General features: G+C 53.5%; 1 protein-coding gene across 5 annotated transcripts; it reads right to left on the reverse strand.

The window, feature by feature from the left end:
- Window positions 1-1569: 1569 nt before the first annotated feature.
- LOC139363016 (uncharacterized) lies at window positions 1570-23682 on the reverse strand. 5 transcript variants are annotated; one of them, XR_011622861.1, is made up of 3 exons: window positions 23331-23682; window positions 9620-12347; window positions 1570-3725 (listed from the first exon to the last, which is right to left on the reverse strand). XR_011622861.1 is itself a non-coding variant. In XM_071095773.1 (2 exons), exon 2 carries the CDS (start codon window positions 6834-6836, stop codon window positions 6048-6050), a length of 789 nt encoding a protein of 262 aa, XP_070951874.1. In that variant the 5' UTR covers window positions 6837-12347; window positions 23512-23668; the 3' UTR covers window positions 1570-6047. The 5 variants fall into 5 exon arrangements, 3 of the variants coding, with proteins under 3 accessions (XP_070951874.1, XP_070951873.1, XP_070951872.1); XR_011622860.1 differs by having other exon boundaries at window positions 1570-3341; window positions 3451-12347; window positions 23331-23668; XM_071095773.1 differs by having other exon boundaries at window positions 1570-12347; window positions 23512-23668.
- Between the last annotated feature and the right edge of the window lie 4 nt (window positions 23683-23686).

Below are 23686 nucleotides of genomic sequence, written 5' to 3' on the forward strand. Positions count from 1 at the left end.
CTGGCGGATCTCCTGAAACTCCTTTTGGAAGCCACCCGCGTCACCGCCAGGCCGGAAACAGCCCCTTCCCAGTTCCACTTAATCCCCCTGCCGGGTAAGGTCATGACCCCACCCCGAGGAAGGGCCCCCCACCACGCCCACAGCTCTTCCCTGCCCGGCCTGCAGCTCAGACATGTGCTAGAGAATGTCACTGTGCTACTGATGTGAATGGCCCTGGTTCAAGGATGGGTAAACTGGAAACCACCTTCACTGTCCCCAGGCTGGTCCAAGGCCAGGTCATTCAGATGTTCTGGGCCTCAGTTTCTCCATGTGACTGGAGGGAACTCCAATACCCAGACAGGGCTGCTGGGGAAATTCAGTGGGTCAACTGTGACCTTAACAATTATGTGTGGGGGGTGACTTCCCAGGGCCAGGAAAGGAGGGAAGGGCAGGCACAGGCAATAGGAAATTCTGGGGACCAGACTCCTGGGGCTTCCCTGTGCCCTCACCCAGCCCAGGATGGAGCTGGCATCCCTTCTACGGTGAGGCTGTGCAGTGGGGTGACACCACTCCAGAAGATCCTGCAAACCCAACCCCTCCATTCATGCCCCATCCTCAGCCTCCTGCCAGCAAAACCCAGACAGGGAGTGCGTCAGCCCATAGACACAGGCAAGCATATGCACACACACACCCCTACGCACACTGCATGTTGCAAACGGAAAGGAGGAGGGCTCTCTGCAGAGAAAGACAGGTCATCTGATACTGTCATCTGAGCCCCGGTGGCCAAGATCAACACTGATTGTTGCCCAGCAAAGTTGTCACAGACCCACTTTTGGCTCAACAAAGCAGGGGAGGAAAGAGCTGTGGGCCATAAACACTCACGACATTCAGCGGGGAGGGGCTGCGCCGTGTGCTGTGTCTACTGAGGTGCAGTCCCTGGCGACGGGCCCTGAGTGTGCATGCACGTGTGTGTGCTCGTGTCTGTGAGCACATGCCTGCATGTCTCCACTCACATATGCCTGCATGGATGTGCATGTGTGTGTGTGTGTGGGCATGCACCGTTTGCATCTATGCGCTTATGCACACCCGTGTGTCCATGTTTGGGTGCATGTGTGACCATGCACACCCCAGGTAGAAACGCATTTGCTCCACGGCAATGACCCAGATTTCCTCCAGGACTCCATGCCTAGAGGGGCTGTGGACTGGTTTTCACAGGCAGCGTGCACACCCCTGGGTCCTTCTTGGAGCCACACCTGTGTGTCTGGGAGTGAAGAAGGGGGAACCCTGGCCACTGTTCAGTGCCTGCTCCAGTCTGGTGGTGTGCAGGACACAGCCCTGGGAGGGAGTGTCACTGGGATTGTTTTAGGGAGGGGAAGTGAGGCAGAGGGACGTGTTTGGAGGGCTGTCTGAGAGTTGGAGCGGGCCCCTGTGAGCTCTGTGAAGGGAAATCTGACCCAACTTCCACACGTGAGTGGCCCTGAGGTTTTCTCAGAGGTTGCAGTGGGTGGCCACTGGGCAGAATCAAGCCCATGGCCGGTGACCTGTCCTCCCAGGCTGGGGCCTCATTGGAAAGCCCCTTGTCCTCTGGGATCCTCTCCTCTGGGCTCGGCCAGCTTCCCAGAGACCCTCCATGGTGCAGCTGCAGATGGACACAGGGGCTGTGCTTGAGGCTGGAGGGGTCCCTTCCTATGAGCCTCAGCTGTGGGCCCCCTTTGTAAAGCCTTCCCATCACCTGGGTCCCCTGGCTGAGTTCCTGTGAATGCTGCCCTTGGGGCTGTGGGCACCAGGAGGCTAAGGGCACCCCCGACTCCAAACTATTGCCTGAGCTAAGCCTTGCCTGCTAAACTTCTCCAGCTGTACCCTTTCTGCCGCCCTCATGGGCTGTGGCCTGAGCCAGGGCTTCCCTGGTGAAGGAAGCTTCCGGAAGACAGCACCTGGTTTGCTGGAATTCTTAAGCCCAGAGACAGCTCTTAGAGTCTATCAGTGAAAGGTGGTGCCTAGGAAGTGAGGTAGGAGGTGGGACTTGACTCTGGAGGCAGGGCTTGGACACTGAACCAAATTGGGGGCCAGCTAAAACAGGGATGAGGGGGAAACAGCTTCCCATCAGACATGCCTACCAGCTGCTATGTCAGTTTACCATTGCTATTGAACACCAGGAGTTACCATTCTTTCCATGGCAATGACCTGACAACATGGAAGTTACCACCCTCTTTCTAGAAATCACTGCATAATCAGCCTATAATTAAAAGTGGATATAAACATGACTGCAGAACTGCGTCTGGGCTGCTCTTCTGGGTGCACAGCCTACGGGGTAGCCCTGCTCTGTAAGCAGCAGCGCCTCTGTTGCTCTGTGGCTGTGCATGGCTGCTTCAATGAAGCTGCTGCCTAACACCACCGGCTGGGCCTTGAGTTCTTTCCTGGGCGAAGCCAAGAACCCTCCTAGGCTAAGCCCCAATTTAGGGCTCTCTTGCCCTGCATCAGAAGAGTTAGTTTATTGAGGAGTTCTCAGGACACAAGGCCTGCAGGGAACTGGAGTTCTCCTCTGGACAGCGTTGCTGTGGTCTGAACGTCTGTCAGAGGAGGGCAGGGCCTGGGTGTCAGCACAGGGTGGGAGCAGCAGCCTCGCCCCTTGCCCACGGCCACGAGGACCTTGGACTTTGCTGTCAGGGGCTTTGGCCTGCTCAGTCAAGTTGTCACTCATGGAGACAGCAGTAATCTGAGGAGGAGGAGAGCAGGCAAGGTGACAGGAGGGTCGTCAGCACCTGCCCATCAGCCAGGCGAGACCTCTGACTGCTCCACATCCACACTGGGCAGGGCACTTGGGGGTAGGATGGGAGACTCATAAAATATTAGGCCCTTTCTCATCTTCAAGGTGCAAAGGAAGAGACGCCGCAGCCTGTGTTGTTGCGTGGTTGTGCGATTGCACCATTGTGTTGTTGCAGTGATTCAGGCAGAAGAGTATTCTTTGGGACAGTCCTGGAGTCCTGGAAATCCCAGCGGGTTTCCTCTGAGAACTGAGCCGCCGGATGTGCCCTCTTCACAGCCTTTCCTTCCCAAACATTCCTCGAGCTCCTCTGTGGTCTGAGCACGTAGGAAGAGCTCAATCCATGGCAGCTCTTTGTATTCCTCCAGTGCCACAAGGGGCACGAGAGCCGCTGTGCTAGATCGTAGCAAGGGTACGTGTAACGTCCCAGCCTTGGAAAGTGCAGACAGTGTCGGTGGGGCAAGGCGGCATCTCCAGCCCTGGGCATTCTGGTGTGCTCCTTTCCTGGGTCCTCTGTGACTGGTCCCAGCCCTGACTGCAGGAAAGCTGCTTGTTTCATTAGCTACTGCTGGCAGCAAGCGGCCCCCAAACTGAGTGACTGAAAACAAGGGTTTATTTAGCAAATGACTCTGCACTCAGGAGTTGAGGTTGGATGCAGCTTGGTGGCTCTGCGGGTCTCGACCAGGTTTCCTCATGAATGAGTTCACCTTGGGTCAGCTGGTGTCTCTCTCTACTTCAGGGTCGGCCATCTCCTGGGGTGCCTGTCCTGCACCCTGTGGCCTTGCATCCTCCAGCAGCTGGCCAGGGTGTGTGTTCACGGCCCAGGCAAGGGTCTGGGGGAGAGTGCAGTGCCCCAGGCCTCTGGAGTCCTAGGCTTGGAACTGGCTACTATCCCTTCAGCTGCCTCCAAACAAGACACAAGATGAGCCTAGATCCAAGGGCGGGAGAGATTCCACCTCTTGGTGGAGGAGCAGCGGAGTCACTGCAAAGGGCGTGGGCATAGAGGAACTCAGGACACTGGGGCCTGGTGGACCCCCAGGCTCTTCCCACCTCTCTCTGGGAGGACCTGCTGGCCCCCTCCACGTCCCTTTGGTTTTGCACTGAGCCAATGGCCCGACTGAGCAGGACACTTCTGCCTGCCGCAGGCCACTGGGACTCAGCCTGGAGAAGCCGTCTGCACGCTTGAGCACATGCTTGTCGTGAGAGCAGGGGAGTGCGTGTGTTTGGGGAGCACGGGGGTGGGTCTCCCCTTCGGTCTCCCGTGTGCATTGGGTGGAAGGTGCTTGCTCCCAGGGCCCTGGCAGGGCAGCGTCACCGTTGGCCAGGGGTCTGCATGCATTCTCTCCGCCATGATGTGTGCTCACAACACACATGGGTATGAGGTGGGGGGAAAGCACAGTCAGATGCAGAGGTGGAAGAGGGGGCATCGTCCTGATGGCCTGTGGCACCTTGGGGATCCTCAGCAGCCCTGGGACAGCTTTCCCTCTGTTTGGGAGCCCTGCCCTGGCCAGAGCTGACTGCATGTGGGGAGGAGAGGAGAATTGGCCCCCTTGGTTCCTGCCCTTCCCAGTGGAAGCTGTGGGCTCACGGCACCCCACAGGAAGTGGTGTGGGGCACACCTCCCCCCAAACTAGCTAAGACACCCAGAGTTGCCCCACTATGTAGACCGCCCCATGCAATGTCTTGCAGGGCTGAGGGTGGGGCTGCCCCTGTGTGTGCGGGATGAGAGGGCCCTTGGTGCTCAGGATGGCTGTGTGGCTGGGAGGGCACCCTTGGGTTCCAGAACCTGCTGGCTCCTTTACCATAGGTGCCACTGGAAGATCCCAGTGGACCTTCCCATCTCTCCCGCTTCTAACCAGCCAGGCCCCTTCATGACCCAGGACCTGGGGGAAGGGCGTGGTGCTCCCAGGTGGGCAAACTTCCCTGGCAGGGAGTGCTGAGTGTGGAGCTCTGCACCTCAGCTGTGACACTCTGAGAACTGCGTGATGGGGATGTGGCCACATGGCCAGAAAACCTCAAAGCCGCTTCTGTTTGTTTTCTTTAGATAAAAAGAACAGACAGAAATTAAAAAGGGAAGAGGGAGCCCAGGAGTCCACCTCTGAGGGAGAAAGTGGTGTTGTCGGGCTACATCTTGACAGCCCCAAGCTCACCACAGTTCCAAGTGAAGACAGCAGAGCAAGCTGAATGGCCGAGAGGTGGGTGTGGGTCCCCAGAGCAGCAGCTTTGAGAGCCGTGCACACGGCAGAATGGGGACAGGGCAAGGTGGGAGGGACAGGGTCTCTCAGTGACATCTTTGCCTGATAAGACAATTCCACAGGCAGCTGGGCACCGAAGTGAGGCGTCTCCCTGCAGAGAACTCTGGAAGCCCCAGGGTGCTGGAAGGGCTCTGAAAACAGTAGTCCCTGGTGTCCACCCCTGTGCTCCAGGCGGGAGCTGCAGGGAGACTCCTCCTTCAGGTCCTAGAGGCAGTGCTGGGCTTCTTTCCATCCCAGCCAAGCACAGCTCTGGATGCACATGTGCTTTGGGTCAGAGAGGCCTGGGTCCTATCTTTGTTAGTTATGGGACCTTGGGCAGATTCTCATCATTAAGTCTTGATGTTTTCTGTGGAGTGGAGCTAATAATACCCACCTTATAGAATTGCTCTGAAGATGAGAAGATGTTAAATACTTAGCATGCTTACTACTTGACCCAGAGTGAGTTATTCATCAATTGTAACATTATCATCAACCTAATCAGCATCATTACCAACACCATCATCGTCATCACCACCATCACCATCATCACTATCATCACCATCATCATCTTCACATCATCACCTTCACCATCATCATCGTCATCACCATCACCTTCACCATCATCACTATCACCATCATCACCTTCACCATCATCATCATCTTCGCATCTTCACCATCATGATCACCAACCATCACCATCAATCACCATGATCACCTTCACCATCATCACCATCATCACCATCACCATCATCATCATCACCATCACCATCACCATCATCATCACCATCATCATCACCATCATCACCATCACCATCATCACCTTCACCATCATCACCATCATCACCTTCACCATCATCACTTTCACCATCATCATCATCTTCAATCATCACCATCATGATCACCAATCATCACTATCAATCACCATGATCACCTTCACCATGATCACCATTACCATCATCATCACCATCATCACCATAACCATCACCTTCACCATCATCATCACCATCACCTTCACCATCATCACCATCATCACCTTCACCATCATCATCTTCACATCATCACCATCATGATCACCAATCATCACCATCAATCACCATGATCACCTTCACCATTATCACCATCATCACCATCATCACCATCACCATCATCATCATCACCATCACCATCACCTTCACCATCATCAGCATCACCATCACCATCACCATCATCACCTTCACCATTATCACCATCACCTTCACCATCATCACCACCATCACCATCACCATCATCACCTTCACCATTATCACCATCACCTTCACCATCATCACCTTCACCATCATCATCATCACCATCATCACCTTCACCATCATCATCATCACCATCACCATCATCACCTTCACCATCATCATCATCACCATCATCACCTTCACCATCATCATCATCACCATCACCATCATCACCTTCACCATCACCACCATCACCATCACCTTCACCATCATCACCACCACCATCACCACCACCATCACCATCATCACTATCACCTTCACCATCATCACCATCACCATCATCACCATCGCCATCACCATCATCACCTTCACCATCATCATCACCATCATCACCTTCACCATCATCACCATCACCATCACCTCACCATCATCATCACCATCATCACCATCACCATCATCACCTTCACCATCATCATCACCATCACCATGATCACCTTCACCATCATCATCATCATCACCATCACCTTCACCATCATCATCATCATCACTATCACCATTATCACGATCACCTTCACCACCATCACTGTCATCAGTCATCATCATCACCACCTTCATCATCACCGTCACCTTCATCATTATCACCATGGCCTTCATATCATCACCATCATCATTACCGTTATCACCATCATCACCTTCATCATTACCATTATCATCACCATCATCACATTCATCATCACCATCACCTTCGTCATCATCACCATCACCTTCACCATCATCACCATCATTGTTACCATCATCATCACCACCACCTTCCTCATTATCACCATCACCTTCACCATCATCACCATCATTGTCACCACCATCATTATCATCATTGTCAGGTCAGATTGCCCTAAATCTTACTGTTCATTTGGTGACCTAATCCAGGGTACAAAAAGGGGGATGCAAGAGTAAATAGAACCAAATAGTCACCTCTAAAAAGTCTGACCAGGGATTGATCATGGAGTGGGGGGCGTGGGATGGGTGGGGAAGAGGGGGAAGGAAGAGATAGTGGAGGCAGCCTGTGAAGTGGGTTCTGAATCACATCACCAGCAGGCTGACCAGTGGGCCCTGTGAAGGTCAGGCTGTTGGCGACGGCGTGGTGGGCAGACCCAGTGGAGTCATGACCCCCTGAGATGGGATACAGTGAGTCAGTGAGGGTCTGAGACAGCTGGGCTGCCCCGGGTGTTGGATGGGAAAGAGGGTTTCTAAGAGCTATGAGTCCTTTGCGATGACCTTCTCAGTTCAGAGAGGGTCAGGCCCAGAGCACAGTGAACTGGCCTTGTGTGTGTGTGTCTGTGCATATGTGTGTCTGTGTGTGCCTGCGTGTGTATGTGTATGCATGTGTCTGTGAATCTGTGTGTGGTGAGTACATGTGTTTATGGTGTGTGTGCATGATGGGTGTGTGTGTGTGCATGTGTGTCTGTGGGTGCCTGTGAGGATGTGCATGGTTATTTCTATGTATCTGTGTACGGTGTGTGTACTTATGATTTGTGTATTTGCATGTTTGTGTGGTGTATGCATGCATGTGTGTCTATGTGAGTGCCTGTGTGTACATGGGTGCTTGTGTATGCATGTGCATGGGTGGGTCCATGTTCCTGTGTGCAGTGTTTGTGGTGTGTGTGATGTGTGTATATTTATGCATGTGTGTGCACCTGTGTGGTGTGTGTGTGCCTTTGAGGGTGGGAGTGGCAAGTTGAGCCCAAAGGGTGAGAACAGGAGGGTGAGGCAGCCGGGAGGACAGAAAGGCGTGGGTCATCCCTGAGGCTGATTCCCAGGAAGTGGCCAGAGTCTGGCTGGGGTCCTCGTCTGGGATGGTGGGGCCAGGAGGCCTGGGGGGCAAAGCTGTAGGGGGCTGGAGGAACTGTGACTTAGAGATTGGGGAGATGCCCCATTCAGGAGCACGGGTGGGTGAGTGAGGAGGCTGGGTGGAACCTCCGTGGGGGCGGCTGCCTGCAGAGGTGAACGTGAGAGGGTCTGCTCATGCCTGCCATGGCCGCAGGCACCGTCCCCCTCAGCCGCCCTCCTGCACCGTGCTGGCCACCTGCTGTGGGCTGCCACTCACGCTGTTCCTCCACAGGGCCGAGGGCTCCTCACGGTGAGGGGAAGACTAGTGTGCACCTCAAGTAGTGTGTATGCATGCACAATTGTGCATGTGAGAGGGGTGTGTTTGTGTGTGTGTTCACTGATGTGTGAGTGTGTACACATGTCCATGAGCTCATGAATCTGGGTTTGTGGTTTGTGTCCAAATGACTCTGTATATGTGCACAGTGCGTATGTGTGTCCCCGTGGGTGTGTATGTGTGAGAATGTGTGTGTTTGTGAGTGTGGGTGTCCCTGTGAGTGGGGGTGAGTGTATGAGTGTGTGTATGAGGGTCCACGTACATGTGTGTGTCCCTGTGGGTCCCCTGTGATTGGGTGTATGTGAACATGTGTGTGTGAGTCCCTGTGCATGTGTATGAGCATGTGTGTGTGTGTCTGTGTGTGTGTGAGCGAATGTGTATGTGTGCATGTGTGAGTGTGTACGAGTATGGGTGTCTCTGTGAGTGAGTTGGTATGAGGGTAAGTGTCCCTGAGTGGTTGTGTGTGTGTGTGTGTCCCTGTGTGTGTGTGAGTGTGGGTCTCTGTGTTTGTGTATGGGTGTGTGTGGGTGTGGGTGTGTCCCTGTGAGTGGTTGTGTGTGAATGTGGCTGTCCCTGTGTGTGAGTGTGGGTGTCCCTGTGAGTGGTTGTGTGTGGGTGTGTGACCCTTTGAGGCAGTTATGTGTGTGTGTGAGTGTGGGTGTCTCTATGAGTGGTTGTGTGTAGGGGTGTGTGTATGGGTGTGGTTTGAGTGGTTGTGTGTGTGTGTGTGTGTTTCCCTGTGAGTGCTTGTGTGTAGGTGTGTGTGTAAGTGTGGGTGTCCCTGTGAGTGGTTGTGTGTGGGTGTGTGTGACCCCGTGAGGGGGTTATGTGTGTGTGTGGGTGTGACTGTCACTGTGTGTGGGTGTCCCTGTGAGTGGTTGTGTGTAGGTGTGTGTGTGAGTGTGGCGTGAATGTGAGTGTGGTGTGAGTGGCTGTGTGTGTGTGTGTATGAGTGTGGCGTCCCTGTGAGTGGCTGTGTGTGTGTCCCTGTGAGCAGTTGTGTGTAGGTGTGTGTGTATGAGTGTGGTGTGAGTGGCTGTGTGTGTGTGTCCCTGTGAGTGGTTGTGTGTAGGTGTGTGTGTGAGTGTGGTGTGAGTGACTATGCGTTTGTGTCCCTGTGAGTGGTTGTGTGGAGGTGTGTGAGTGTGTGAGTGTGGTGTGAGCGGCTGTGTGTGAGAGTGTGTGTGTGTGTGTATGTCCCTGTGAGTGGGCTGTGTGGGCTGCTGAAAAGAAAGTGGCCCTGAGCCTAGGTACTTGGTTTTTGCAGGGAACTCACCCACGTTTGTGGGCCCCTGGTGGCAAATGTCCAGTGTTAGCCAGGGCAGGCCGTGGCTGGAGCTGGATGGGAGACTTTGTATTTCGGGGCTGCCCATGGTGGGTCCCCATCCTTATCAGCGGCATCCCAGGGGTGGCCTTGCGTCTGCTGGAGCTGCTGCCACTCCATGCTGTGACTCCTGACATGCATCCACTCCCATGTTAGCCCGGGTCTGGACGTGCACAGTGGCCAGGGTGAGGGGTCCTGTCCAGAATGCCCTCGGGAAAGGGGGTCTCAGGGGCCGTCTTCTTTGGCGGGTGGGCAGAGCAGTGGGAGGGCTGGGTCCTGGATGGGGGCACGGCAGGCAGGCTCTTCTGGCAGCTGGGTGATGCCCGTGAGCTAAATGCAAGACACGTGTGAACACAGGCGGCTCACAGATGCCAGTGCTGAGTGCCACTGTGCCTCTGTCTGGCCTCGAGTTTCCAGTTACCAGGTTCTCCTCCCGGGCTGACTTCAGGGCCTCCTTGGGCTCTGCTGAGCGCAGGCTGCCGCCGAGGGGATGTGGGTGGGCTGGCAGCTGCTACCAAGGCTCTGCTGCTAGTCACGGCTGGGCAGTGGCCTCAGGGCCCCCAGACGGCTCAGCACATGGATACTCTGGCCTTGTGGCCACTCAGGTGTCCCAGGCCTGAGCTCATGAAGGGCAGAGGGCATTCCCTGGCACCCTTGCAGTTCTTCAGGGGTCCTGGGTGCTCAGTGCCCACTAAGTGGTGGGGTTGATGGGGACAACCAACCCAGTCCATGAGCTCGCCCCTCACTGTGTGGAATGGGCTTGCAGCACGGTTTGTGCCAGCCCCGACAGGCAGGGGCCCTTTAAATGAGTTCCCGCGCAGCCCACCGGGGCCTGGCTGATTGCTCAAGCTGCCTGCTGGAGCTGCACCTGCTCTAAATTGCGATCAGGCTAAATTAGATGGAAAAATATGCAAATGCAGTTGGAGCTTTTTGGCAAATTAGCATGCAAGCGGGTGGAGATGAGGCTCGCCGGCGAGGGGGAGCACCCATATCATTTGACTAATTATTGAGGCAGTCAAATGAAGACAGTGCGCTCGCCACCAGGGCAGGTTTTAAAGGGGGAATTATTTCAGCTACGTTTTCTAGCTTTCCGAGGCTGCCTAAAAAAGACAAGAAAAGATACTTCCCTGCTGTTTCTCCGTTGAATGGGTGAAAGTCAGACAGCCTTTTCGTGCTGAGTCCACAGACACTCCTCGGTCAGTCTTTGATGAACATAGACTGGAACATAGAAACCAAAACTGTTTTGAGCTGGGAGGGAGGGTTGATTTGGCTAAACCTGCTGGAGGTGAGTGGTCAGGCCCTGACTCGGGTCATGTGTGCTGAAGAAACAATCACTGGCCTCCATTTGTGTGTGGCACAGGCGTGGTGATGTCTTAAACACACAGATTCCACCTGGAAGGACTACAGTTGTTACCAGTTGTGAGTGACCACACCATGGGGATGAACCAGCCGCGAAGACCCAGCGGTCACATGAGGCCAGGCTGAGTGCGATGACCGAGACAAAGGCATGTCTGGGGTACCCAGTGGCAGCAGTGGATGCGGTGCTTGTCATTTGGAGCAGATGAGGAGCCATCCCACACCACCGCGGCCTCTGTAGTCTCACGCCTTCCTCTGCACGCCCAGGGCACTTCATTCACGGCATGGATGTGGCCCTCATGTTGCCGATTCTCATAGTTTTTGGTGCATCCTTCTTCACTCCATCAGCCGCAAGGATTTTGTCTTCCGCCGTCCTGTGTTTTGACTTCCCCTTCTGCCCTTTCTCTCAAGGTCGCTGTTGGCACACAGCAGCATCTGGAGGGATGAGTTCACCTGATTCTGTGGAGGTGGGTTCCTGGGTGGGGCATTGGAGGCTCTCTCTGAACGACTGGGTGGCAGGAAGGTACCCCTGGTGCACAGAGGCCTGGCTGAAGCGTGGTCGGTCTCCCTGGGATGCGTCATTATCTGTTTGCCCTTTGATTTCAGAACCGAACTCAGCTCCGTGGTTCAACTTGTTTCCAGAGATGCCAACAAGCTGCTCTTCTCTGAGTCCCTGCAGGTGTGCACACCTGTGGCTCAAAGGGCCTTTGGGAAGGTATCATCAGATAGCGACCTCCTGGGCTGGGCTGCACCTGCCACGAGCAGGGCTGTGGGGGTGGAGATCTTAACCATCTCGCCAGAGGAGGGCTGGACTGGATCCAAGAAACTTTTCTCCCCCAGGATGGAATTTGAAAGTGGAAAGAAAGTCGCATAAAAATCAGTGTAGCTGATTAACAATAATACATGGAACAATCTCCGTTGTTTTCCAAGTCTACTCTGCTGCGGCACATAAGTAGAGGTGAAAACAACGATGGCAACAGTGATGACAAATGACACAAGGCCTGCTGAGATCTGCATCCTGTCTTTAAGGGCCTGATGGTTTTGAATTGTCCTCCAAGGCCACTGCCGTGGTTGGAGAGGTCGATCGTCATCACCACAGCTAAAACAGACAACTCAGGAAACATGGGAACCTGGGGGAGATTGGACCCCAAGTCGCTGCAAATCCTTGATGAGGAGACATGAGAAACCACCACTTCAAAGCTGGAGGCAGCTTCTGCACAGAACAGACTCGTGTTTGTATTTGGGGACGACTGTCTGCTCACTCTGGGACCTCCATGGTTCTGCACATGCACAGCCGGGGGCCATGTTTCTGTTCTTGGAAGACCTGGAAGATTTATATTATATTATATTATATTATATTATATTATTTATTTGAGACAGAGTCTCACTCTGTCACCCAGGCTGGAGTACAGTGGTGCAATCTCAGCTCACTGCAACCTTTACCTCCCGGGTTCAAGGGATTCTCTTGTCTCAAACTCTTGAGTAGCTGGGACTACAGGCGCACCCCACCACGCCTGGCTAATTTTTTGTATTTTTAGTAGAGACGGGGTTTCACCATATTGGTCAGGCTGGTTTCAAACTCTTGACCTCAGGTGATCCACCTGCCTCGGCCTCCCAAAATGCTGGGATTACAGGTGTGAGCCACCGCCCCCGGCTGGAAGCCTTTAGTAGCATAAACTGGGGATGGGTTTTAGCAGATCTGTGTCTCCGTGGGTTATGTTTTCTCTAAATCAGATGTTTCTTTCCTCACTTCCTGGAAAAGGTACCCATTCTTTCCATGCATGGGTTAATGAGAAGGAGGCAAGAAAACGCTGGGAGAGAACACATGGAGGGAAGCTGCCATTGGTCTCGAAGCTGTGCCATGGCGGGCACCGTCTCCCCTCTGATGAATTTATAACCCCCTATGGGATGCCATTTCAAGTTAAACCAACTTGACCAAGGACTTCCAGTGTCCTGGAAAATGCTAGTTTTGCTAACCTTCCTGCTGATTATAAACTCTGGACAAAATAGAAACAACCATTATTTGAGGGCATTGGAAAGTGACATAGAGCATGAAAAAAAAAAAAAAAAAAACCGAAACCCGAGCGAAAGAGGTATGACCCTTGCAAAAAAGGGAGCCATGCTTATCTGGGGTTTGCTCTGAGTCCTTCTTCAGACTGCCCCATACGGGATGGAGCTGAAGTGGAACAGTAGTTCTGTTGGGCTGAGAGGTCAGAGGCCAGAGTTCAGGGCTGCCAAAAAAAGAAAAAAGCTACAGAGAGGGGAGCCCCTAAATCTAGCACAAATTTCCCCGAAACCCTTGGCTGATCCCTAAAGTTTGCATGTGCAAGCCAAGACTCCAGAAAGCCCAGAAAGTAGGAACAGCCGGAGACTGAGAGCTGGGCAGACATTTCATAATCTGGCCAGTGTTGGGAAGACCAAGTTTGGAGTTCATGTCCCACCAAGTTAGAGGAGGGAAGTGGTAAGCACCTTGAGCTTTTCATCAGAAACCCTGGGATAGAGTAAATTATTCTATGTGCTGAAGTAAAGTCATTGTTAATTATATAGTCAGAAGGCAGGATACTATATTCAAACTGCTGAGAGAACAATCAGTTCCCTACATACCCAGCTAAACTATCACTCGAGAATGATAGCAAAATAAAGACGTTTCAGATACACGAAAACCAGGAGTTCACCAACAGTATACACTCACCAAAGGACTTCTATTTGATGGCTTTTAAAACAATCTAAAACATTGGTCAGGTGGGATTTAAAGATGACCAGGATTTTGTGCTATTCTGGAGAGAGATTTAGACTTTAAGTCAGCAATGCCTGCTAAAATTTAAAAAGATACTTGGAATAGTATCTTTTAAAAAGATACTATTAAAGAGATACTTTTAAAAAGATATTAAAAAGACAGATGGAAAAAAGGAATTTTACAAAACTTTTAATCAATGCAAAGTGACATAGGAGAGAATAAAGGCATAGAAAGAGGACAGACCTTGGGAAATGTGTGAATGCTGAATGCTGGCCTTTCTTGTTCTGTGTTCTTTTTCTGTTTGTTTGTGTTTTTGAGACGGAGTCTTGCTCTATCACCCAAGCTGGAGTACAGTGGTGTGATCTCAGCTCTTCTGCCTCTCAGGTTCAAGCAACTCTCCTGCCTCAGCCTCCTGAGTGGCTGGGATTACAGGCATGTGCCACCATGCCTGGCTAATTCTGTGTTCTTAATGGGGGTCAAAGGGAAAGGCCACCTGGCCGTGGATGGGAATGTTTTGCAAATGTCCTTGAATATTTGCCCAACCAATTGTGCTCCAAAGAGGTATATTTTGGGCAGAGATTGAAGACTTAGAGGCAGATGTTGGCTGTCTGTTGAGTAGTTAAAGCCTGGACTTGGAGTGGGAAAGCCATGCTCGGGGCTCTCTCACTGCTGTGGGTGAGGTCACTCCTGGGGCAGGAGGAGGCTGAGCCCCTGTGGAAAGCAGGGTTGCTCACATCAAGTTCCCTTCAAGGGCCCCAAACTTTCAGGAAGGCCTGGTACCTGTTACATTCCTGGGAAGGATCTGAGGGAGGGCTCCGTGCCCTGTCACGGAGCAGAGAGGCAAGGCAAGGAGGAGGCTGACCTCAAAAGGCTGAGATGCGACCTGCAAAAGAGGACAGCAGTGCCCAAGCCAGGCGGTTGGAGGGGCCACCACCCCAGGGGCACACTGTGGACTGAGCCAGCCTTTCCCAAGGTCCAGGGAGGGCATCTATAAATGCGTAGACCCAGATGTGTGAGATCTGAACACCAAAGGCAAGATAGTCTCGCATGTGAGGGTTGTCTGGGACATCTGGGAACTGGGATGTGGCCAAAACCATCGTTTGGTCCATGCTGTTCCGACGTGGGCTTCGTGATCATGTCCCTGGCCTCCTGTCTCCAGCATCTTGTCCACTGTGGGGTAGCCGTGCTGCTTTGGGACTGAGTCTGTTCTGACTGTGGGTTCAGGGATGGGTGCTCCCCGCAGTCAGCACCTGCTGTTTCCCTAGATGGAGGCTGACTCAGGTTGGGCGATCCGTCCAGACTGCTGAGCTGTAGGAAGGGTGAGTGCAGCTCTGGGAAGAGGCTTCCCCTCCCACGGAGAGCGTGGGCAAGGTGACCTTTCTCCGTCCTGGTCTGACGTGGTCATGCACAGACCTGGGCTGTGGCAGCCTCCGGGCAAAGCCCATGCAGGGAAGAGGGCAGAGCTAGGGAAACCCCTGAGAAAGGGAACCATGTCCAACCATCTCTGGATTTTTCTGGTTTTGCGAAATCCAGCTGGGGTTGGCCTTTCTGTTACCCACAGCTGAATGTGTCTCACTTGGTCCTGGTGGGGCGGGAGTGACGTAACCAGTTGCAGGTCACCCAACAGCAGGTGTTTGTGACGGCTTACCCTCAGGTTGGCTGAGGGCCTGGCCCTGTGTAGTCCAGTGATTCTGATAGAATGATTGCATTGGATCAGCCACATGGCAGGTGATTGCCTGCTCAGCATCCGAACCCTCCGCTATCTCCCGAGGGGTCCTGCGGCCCCACTCACAGGTGCCCTGCGAGGAGGAGGCGGAGCGAGAGGAAAGGGGACTGGGCCCAACACTCACTGATCCTGAGCGCCACCCAGGGGCCAGGTGTGGAGCAGCAGGAGGCAGGTGTCACTGTCACCCTTCCACACTCAGGAGATGGGCTCCAGAGGCTGAGGCCCCTGGGCCGGTGGCAGGGTGGAATTCAGCAGAGGCTTCTGTTTCCAAAGCAGGAGCCAACCGTTCTTTCAAGACTGGGTCTGCCCCAGGTCTCCGTACCCTGCTGGTCACCACGCAGCCACTCCAGCAATCAGACACCTGGGGATCAGGTACCCAGGGCTGTTTTCTGTGAAGCGCTATTAAAATATTCATGTGCTCCATGGATTCTCCCCGTGCTGGGGGCTCTTTTCTTGTGGTCTCCGGTGCAGCTGGTGCTGGCTCTGTGCAGGCCTCTGGTCTTATTGACTGGGCTGGTCCTTGGCCTCATCCTTCCGTGGCTCCATTTTCCCACCCGCCCATTCCCTGACCATCGCTCTGAGGGCTGTCGTGGGTCCTGCTGTTGTGGGTCTTGTGCCACGTGCACCATAGCTAGCTGAGCAGCTGAAGCCCCATGGATGGTGTTGGGCCCAGGGCTTGGCTCCACAGGACATTCAGGCCAGCCCTGGGGTCTGCTGGGGCTGCTGCCCAGGATTCCTGGCAGTGCTGATGCGGTCAGTGCCTGGGGACCTTTACTGCAAGACAGTGTGCAGATATAGCACAGGTCTCCTGGGGAGCAGACAGGCCTGAAGCGGCAGCTGGAGCTCCTCAGCAGGGACTGGGCCCTGAGTCACAGGCTCAAGTACTCGGCTTGGAGCAGGAGTCAACAGGGATTTCTGCCTCTGCTTAGCCCCTGACTCACTGAGGCCTCCCTGGACCTCGGTTTCTTCATCTGTGACATAATGGACTGGTGTGGGTTTGGAGGATCAAGGACACCTCTGAAAATGTGATCGGAAGACATGGACTCATTTCTAGGCACACACACATGAACATATATACAACACAAGCATGCATACACAATGCACACATGCATGCCTACGGGCATACATACATGAACACACACATGCACATGTACAACACATGAGCACACATGCATGAGCAATGCACACATGCACACAACACAAACATGCACACACAGTGCACACACATGAGCACACATGCATGAACACATACACACATGCACACAACACAAACATGCACACACAGTGCATACATGTGAGCACACACAGATACCTACATGAATGCACATACATGCATACACATGCACACATGCAATGCACACACAAACACACTCACACATGTGTACACACAGGCACCCTCACATACACTCAGAGAGTGTGTGGGCTGGGGCAAGCTCGTGCGTAGATCCCAGGATCAAAACCTTTAGATCTTTTCCCAGTTGTGATCACAGCCCATGGGTGGCTCGTGAAATTAATTCAGTGGGTCTCCACCAGCATTTTTAAAGAAGGAATAGAATAGAGTGGAGTGGAAGTATGCATTGGTTCACAGCCTTTACTTCAGTGCTACACACACGGGTACACACATACGACACACACTGGATCATGGTGGAAAATCTATTTCCCATTGTGGCCCATGGTCATTGAGTCTGGAAAACACAGAGCCAGGACATGCCCCGATGGGGCGGCTGACTGGTCACCCTCACTCCTCGCCACCCTCAGACCTAAGCAGTGGGCTGTGGGGTGGCTCTCCCCACAACTTGGGGTGGGAAACCCAACACATAGGAAGGTTACCTTCTTCTTTTTTGAGACAGAGTCTTGCTCTGTCACCCAGGCTGGAGAGCAGTGGCGTGATCTCCGCTCACTACAACCTCCACCTCCCGATTCAATCTGTCCTCCTGTCTCAGCCTCCCGAGTAGCTGGGACTACAGGGGCCTGCCACCATGGCCAGCTAACTTTCTGTATTTTTAATAGAGATGGGGTTTCGTCAATTGGTCAGGCTGATCTTGAACTCCTGACCTCAGGTGATCTGCCCGCCTTGGCCTCCCAAAGTGCTGGGATTACAAGTGTGAGGAAGGTTACTTCCATTTCCTGATGTTTAAGGTGTGGCCTCTCCTGGTTCCTTTTTTTATTTGATTTGATTTTCTAATTTGTCTACTTCAGGGCTGAGAACGTCTCTTCTCTTCTCTTCCTCTTCCCCTCCATTCCCCTTCTTAGCTCCTCTTCTCTCTTTTCTGTATGCAGAAACATTAGCCCGATGCCCTCCCGGCCCCTTTGGTAATTGTACCAGTTGGCAGCCTTGCTTCTGCGTCCCTGTGGGAAGGTGGCTCGGCCAGGAGCTCTTTGGCGTGGCAGAGCTCCCTCCTGGCCCCCACCGGGTCTGGGAGGATCTCAGTTTTACAGAGCGCCCATGCCAGCCTTCCTTGGCAAGCTCGTGGTATTTCTCTGCATTTGCCAAGAAATGGAGCAAAACCCAACTCAGTTTCCTGGGCTCTTCGGGGACGCAGGAAAGGAAAAATAATGACTCCACATCCTTTCCCTGAACTTTCTGTACTCATTATTTTCTTCTATTTGTCTATTTTTTGCTCTAAAATCACAGGGCTTTCGTTATTTGACGTCTTTCGTGTATAAATACAAGTTGTCCCCAGACTACTGTTTTTTCAAACATTTTTGTGATTTAAAACAATTTTATCTTTATTGTGAAAAATATACTACATACAGAAGAGTACGTCCAATACAGATACATGTTTTAAAGAATGGGTAGCCTGCTGAGTGCAGTGGCTCATGCCTGTAATCCCTGCACTTTGGGAGGCTGAGGCAGGAGGATCGCTTGAACTCAGGAGTTTGAGACCAGCCTGGGCAACATGGTGAAACCCGTCTCTACAAAAAATACAAAAATAAGCCGGGCATGGTGGTGCATGCCTGTGGTCCTAGCTATTTGGGAGGCTGAGGTGGAAGGATTGCTTGAGCCTGGGAGGTGGAGGCTGTGAGCTGTGGTCGTCCCACTGTACTCCAGCCTGGGTGACAGAGTAAGACCCTATCTATCTCAAAAAAAAAAAAAAAAAAAAAAAAAAGGGGAACCTCTTCCCAGATTAAGAGATTAAGAAATAGAACCTTAACCAGAACCTTAGAAGCGGCCTGTGCACCCTCTGGGGTCGCATCTCATTCGTTCATTCATTCATTCATTCATTCATTCATTCATTCATGCAGCAAGTCTTTATTGAGTCCCTGCTACGTGCTACACTTTGTGCTAAGCATTTGGGATATAGCCGCAGACAACAGATGAAAACCCCTGACTCTGTGGCTCTGCATCTTACCCTGCAGGTAAGAGACATTTTGACTTTTCGTGATGTGCATTCCTTTGTTTTGTCTTAGGGTTTCCATGTGAGCATGCATCCCTAAACAACATCAAGCTTCGTTTTGTGGTTTTGGAACTTGAGGTAAACAAGATGATACTGCATGGACCCAGCTGGGATTGCTTCTCTCCCTTGGTCTTGCCTCACATGTGAGATTCACCCCACAGCTGTGCGTGGCCGTGGGTCGTTTGTTTTCATGCCGGTATATAGTGTTCCACTGTTTATCTGTGTATCCATATTCTGTTGCTGGTGGACATCAGGATTGCTTCTGATTTTTGGCTATTATAGAAAATGCTGCTGCAAGCATTATTCCGCAAGTCTCTCTGGGTCCTAGGGGTGGAATCGGTGTCATGGGGTGTACCTGTGCTCAGCTCTACCAGATCATGGCAAATGGTTTTCCCACGTGGAGCTCCGATTGCAGTCCGTCTGAGTTACTGTCTACTAATTTGCATTTCCCTGGTTATTAATAAGGCTACACATCTTTTCTTTTTGCTCTTTTGTAGAGACGGGGTCTTGCTATGTTGCCCAGGCTAGTCTTGAATTCCTTGCTTTAACTGATCCTCCTGGCTTGGTCTCCCAAAGTGCTGGGATTACAGGCATGAGCCATCGCACCTGATCATCTTTTCGTGGGTTTAGTATCTTTTTGTTTTTTTAGTTTCTTCTTTTATGAAGTCTTTTGCCCGTGACTTTCATATTTTGACTTTTTTTTATTTGCAGGCATTTTTTATAGCGATGGTTCTCTGCTGGGATGACTTTGCCTCCCAGTCCCTGCTGGCGGGGCTCTCAGGCTGCAACCCCTGTGAACACTCACGTGCCCAGCGATTGTCCCCTAGGTGTGGACGCCATGTGAGCCCCAGCCCTTCCCTGTGGACATCCACGTCATGCTGCTAACCCTGGTCATCCACAGTCTGAACCCTCCTCCTTGCCCCTTCCTGATAGAGGAAGTGTGCTGGGCTCTTAGCCACAACTGCAGAAGGTGGGGCTAGGGTTCACTGCTTGTTTCTGGGGTCACTGTCGCTGTTATCCCCCTACCCTGCAACAGCTCAGCCTGCTTGGGTCTAGGAGCTGCAGTGTTTTCCCTCCCTTCCTCAAGGCAGTGAGTGCCCACCCAGGCCACACTACCCAGAAGCCAGTGCTGCCCCCACCTCAACCCGCTGTGCCCACCTCCTGGAAGAGGGCTGGCAGCATCTTGGACTAAAGGTCACGTTGGCCTTCCGGGGTTGCTGGCACACCTGTGGGCTGCCAAGGCCACTCCCAAGGGGCTGTGAGTTTTGACCGTGCTGGCACACACACCCCTCACATGCACACAGTGGGTGCCCCATAAAACACAACAGGCACTCCTGTCGCTACCCAGACCCCAGGACAGGGTGCACAAACCCTTGATTTAGAGATGCCACCTGGAAAGCCACAGCCCCAACCCATTCCTGTCAATCGAAACCTATTGGAAGTAAGACATGGGGCTCAGCACTTAGCAGCATCCTCATTTCGCCTTCTGGTAAATGGAAGGATTTTTCTTTAAAACATGGATTTTCTGATGTCATTTTGCTTACTGTAGACTGCTCAGGGCCATTGAAGGATGAGAGAGAGAATACATGGCAGGAACAACCATTTCAACTCGAAGGAGAGGTGTGACGCGTGAAGGGGACAGGCAGAAGGAGCAGGGCTTCCGGTGGGAGGGAGGGGGATGGCCAGCACAGAGAGAGGAAGAGGAGAACTTCCAGTGCCTGGAGGGGGTGACCCATCTCCATTAGAGGAGACCCCCCACCTCCTGGGCTCCATCCCATAATTAGCAGCAAAGGCAGCTGGCCAGGGCACGGTGCGCTGCACGGGTGTGAAATGGCAGCAGTGCCTCGGGCATTTTCCTCGGCACCTTTAGTCATTAGCTATTTGTTTCCGCCCCACAACAATTAGTGCTGATGTGACATGTGCTCAGTTTTGTGCCGAATAAAACTGCCACCCAGTGCGATCTGGTACAAATGAGTCAAACCAGACAGGCTCACCCTGAGCCTCCTCTTTTGTTTCTGGAGACTTCTCTCACCAGACACTCAGGTGTACCAGTACAGGAGCTTTGGACCTGAGTGGACTCCAGCAGCTCCATTAACCCAGAGCTTGCACCAACCCAGAGCTTCCACCAAGCCAGAGTTTCCACCAAGTCAGGGCTTCCACCAATCCAGAACTTGCAACAATCCAGAGCTTCAGCCAACCCAGAGCTTCCACCAACCCAGAGCTTCCACCAACCCAGAGCTTCCACCAACCCAGAGCTTGCAACCAGAACTTCCACCAACCCAGAGCTTCTGCCAAGCCAGGGCTTCCACCAATCCAGAGCGTGGAACAATCCAGAGCTTACATGACCCAGAGCTTGCACCAATCCAGAGCTTGCACCAACCCAGAGCTTCCATCAATCCAGAGCTTCCACCAATCCAGAGCTGCTGCCAACCTAGAGCTTCCACCAATACAGAGCTTGCACCAATCCAGAGCTTCCACCAACCCAGAGCTTCTGTCAACCCAGAGTTTCCACCAATTCAGAGCTTCCGCCAGCCAATCCAGAGCTTCCACCAACCCAGAGCTTCCACCAATCCAGAGCTTCTGCCAATTCAGAGCTTCTGCCAACCCAGAGCTTCCGTCAACCCAGAGCTTCCACCAATCCAGGGCTTCCATCCAGAGCTTCTGCCAACCCAGAGCTTCCACCAACCCAGAGCTTCCACCAATCCAGAGCTTCTTCCAACCCAGAGTTTCCGTCAACCCAGAGCTTCCACCAATCCGATCTTCTGCCAGCCCAGAGCTTCCGCCAACCCAGAGCTTCTGCCAACCCAGAGATTCCACCAATCCAGATCTTCTGCCAGCCCAGAACTTTGGCCAACCCAGAGCTTCCACCAACCCAGAACTTCTGCCAACCCAGAGCTTCCGCCAGCCCCAAGCTCCTGCCAACCTAGAGCATGCACCTACCCAGAGCTTCTGCCAACCCAGAGCTTCCATCAACCCAGGGCTTCCACCAATCTAGAGCTTCTGCCAACCCAGAGTTTCTGCCCAGAGCTTCCATCAAACCGGAGCTTCCACCAACCCAGAGCTTTTGCCAACCCAGAGCTTCTGCCAGCCCAGAGCTTCTGCCAGCCCAGAGCTTCTGCCAACCCAGAGCCTGCACCAACCTAGAGCTTCCAGCAACCCAGAGCTTCCAGCAACCCAGAGCTTGCACCAACCCAGAGCTGCTGCCAACTCAGAGTTTCCACCAACCCAGAGCTTGCACCAACCCAGAGCTTCCGCCAACCCAGAGGTTCCACCAACCCAGAGCTTCCACATACCACAAGCTTCCACCAACCCACAGCTTGCAGCTAAGTCTCCAGAAAGGGGGGAACTGCTCTGTGGGCGGCATTCGTTCCAGGTGCGACTCTGAGGGGACGGCCAGGCTGGGCTGTGCTTACTTTCCAGAGGACAAGAGGGGACAACCCAGGGGCTGGGGCTACCCACACATGCACACACACACACACACACACACTGGACACATTACACACACCCAGACACACACACACTCTGCAAGCATCACACACACATTGCACACATCACACACCCAGAAACACACAGACACACACACACTGCACACATCACACACCCAGAGACACACACACACTGCACACATCACACGCACTGCACACATCACACAGACACCACACACACTGCACACACCGCACAACACACACACTCACACACACACTCGCATGATGCCTTCTCCATGGCCAGGGGACCTGGGGCCTGTGCTTGTGCCTGTGCCCCTCTGTCTGGGGGCCTGCCTGTAGGATGGTGGCCTCCTGAGGCTGGGCTGCATGGCCGCATGTGGGGCCAGGTGTCTGAGCTCTGTCCTCCTGGCCACCACCCCCGCAGTGCTGGTGAGCTGGGACAGCCAGAACTCAGCACCATGGCCCGGGCCTTCAGCAGCAATTTGGATTCTTCATTGCTTTGGGGCTGGGTATCCCACAGCCAGGGCAGAGGCTTGGGCCTGGCGAGGCCCCTCCTGGCTCCCACAGGGTCCTCAGAGCGGGGGCTGGCTCTCCTGTCCCTTCCTCACCTTAGGAGGGCACCCACCCCGCGGGCTCAGGACCACTGCACGACTGGGTCTCACCCTAGTGCTTCTCCACAGCCCCCTCTCCAGACACAGCTCCCCGGGGAGGAAGGGCTGCCAGCAGGGTTCTGGTGACACAACCACCTGCCCTGCAGCTGTGGCCTCTGCGCCCTGCTCTGCATCCCTCTGGCTGCTTCCCGGTGTGGGTCGTGGGGCCTCTCGGCTTCCCCAGATGTCTCAGAATCGAATCAGCTTCCCTCCCTCCCGGTAGCAAACCTCAGGGTGATTCAGCCCCAGGAACCTCCGGACGCTGCTGCCGCCTGGGCCTATCCATCCCCGCCAACAACCCTGCCAAGCCTGCTCCCTCCTTCCCCTCCCATGAGAGGAGCCGTCCTTGCCTGGCCTTCCGGAGGCTTGTGGGGCTCTCGGATGGAGCATCCTCCCTCTCAGTGTTCTTTCCGATAAATCCCCTAGCCTATGTGCAGATTTGTTTCATTTGACACCCATCAAAGGGCATCTGGGTTGCCTACCCAGGGCTGTCAAAGTTGACCCTTCTCTGGAACTGGCCGATTTGATCACCTGGGCCACCTGAAGGAGTCGGGGGACGGATGTGTGCCCGTGCATTTAGAAGCGAGGAGGAGGGGACAGGAACTGCTGTTTCCCAGAATGGTTATGTGGTGCTGGCCGCCTGCTGCAGTGGGGAAAGAGGACGTTCTTGCGGACCTTGACCTCCATGCTGGCAGCCAGACCCCGG

This window comes from Macaca nemestrina, chromosome 4, assembly GCF_043159975.1.
Source record: "Macaca nemestrina isolate mMacNem1 chromosome 4, mMacNem.hap1, whole genome shotgun sequence".
NCBI lineage: Eukaryota > Metazoa > Chordata > Mammalia > Primates > Cercopithecidae > Macaca > Macaca nemestrina.

Excerpts from the sequence above, each read along its gene's own strand:
- LOC139363016 (XM_071095773.1), bottom strand. The coding sequence starts at position 6,836 with ATGAAGGCCATGGTGATAATGATGAAGGTGACGGTGATGATGAAGGTG.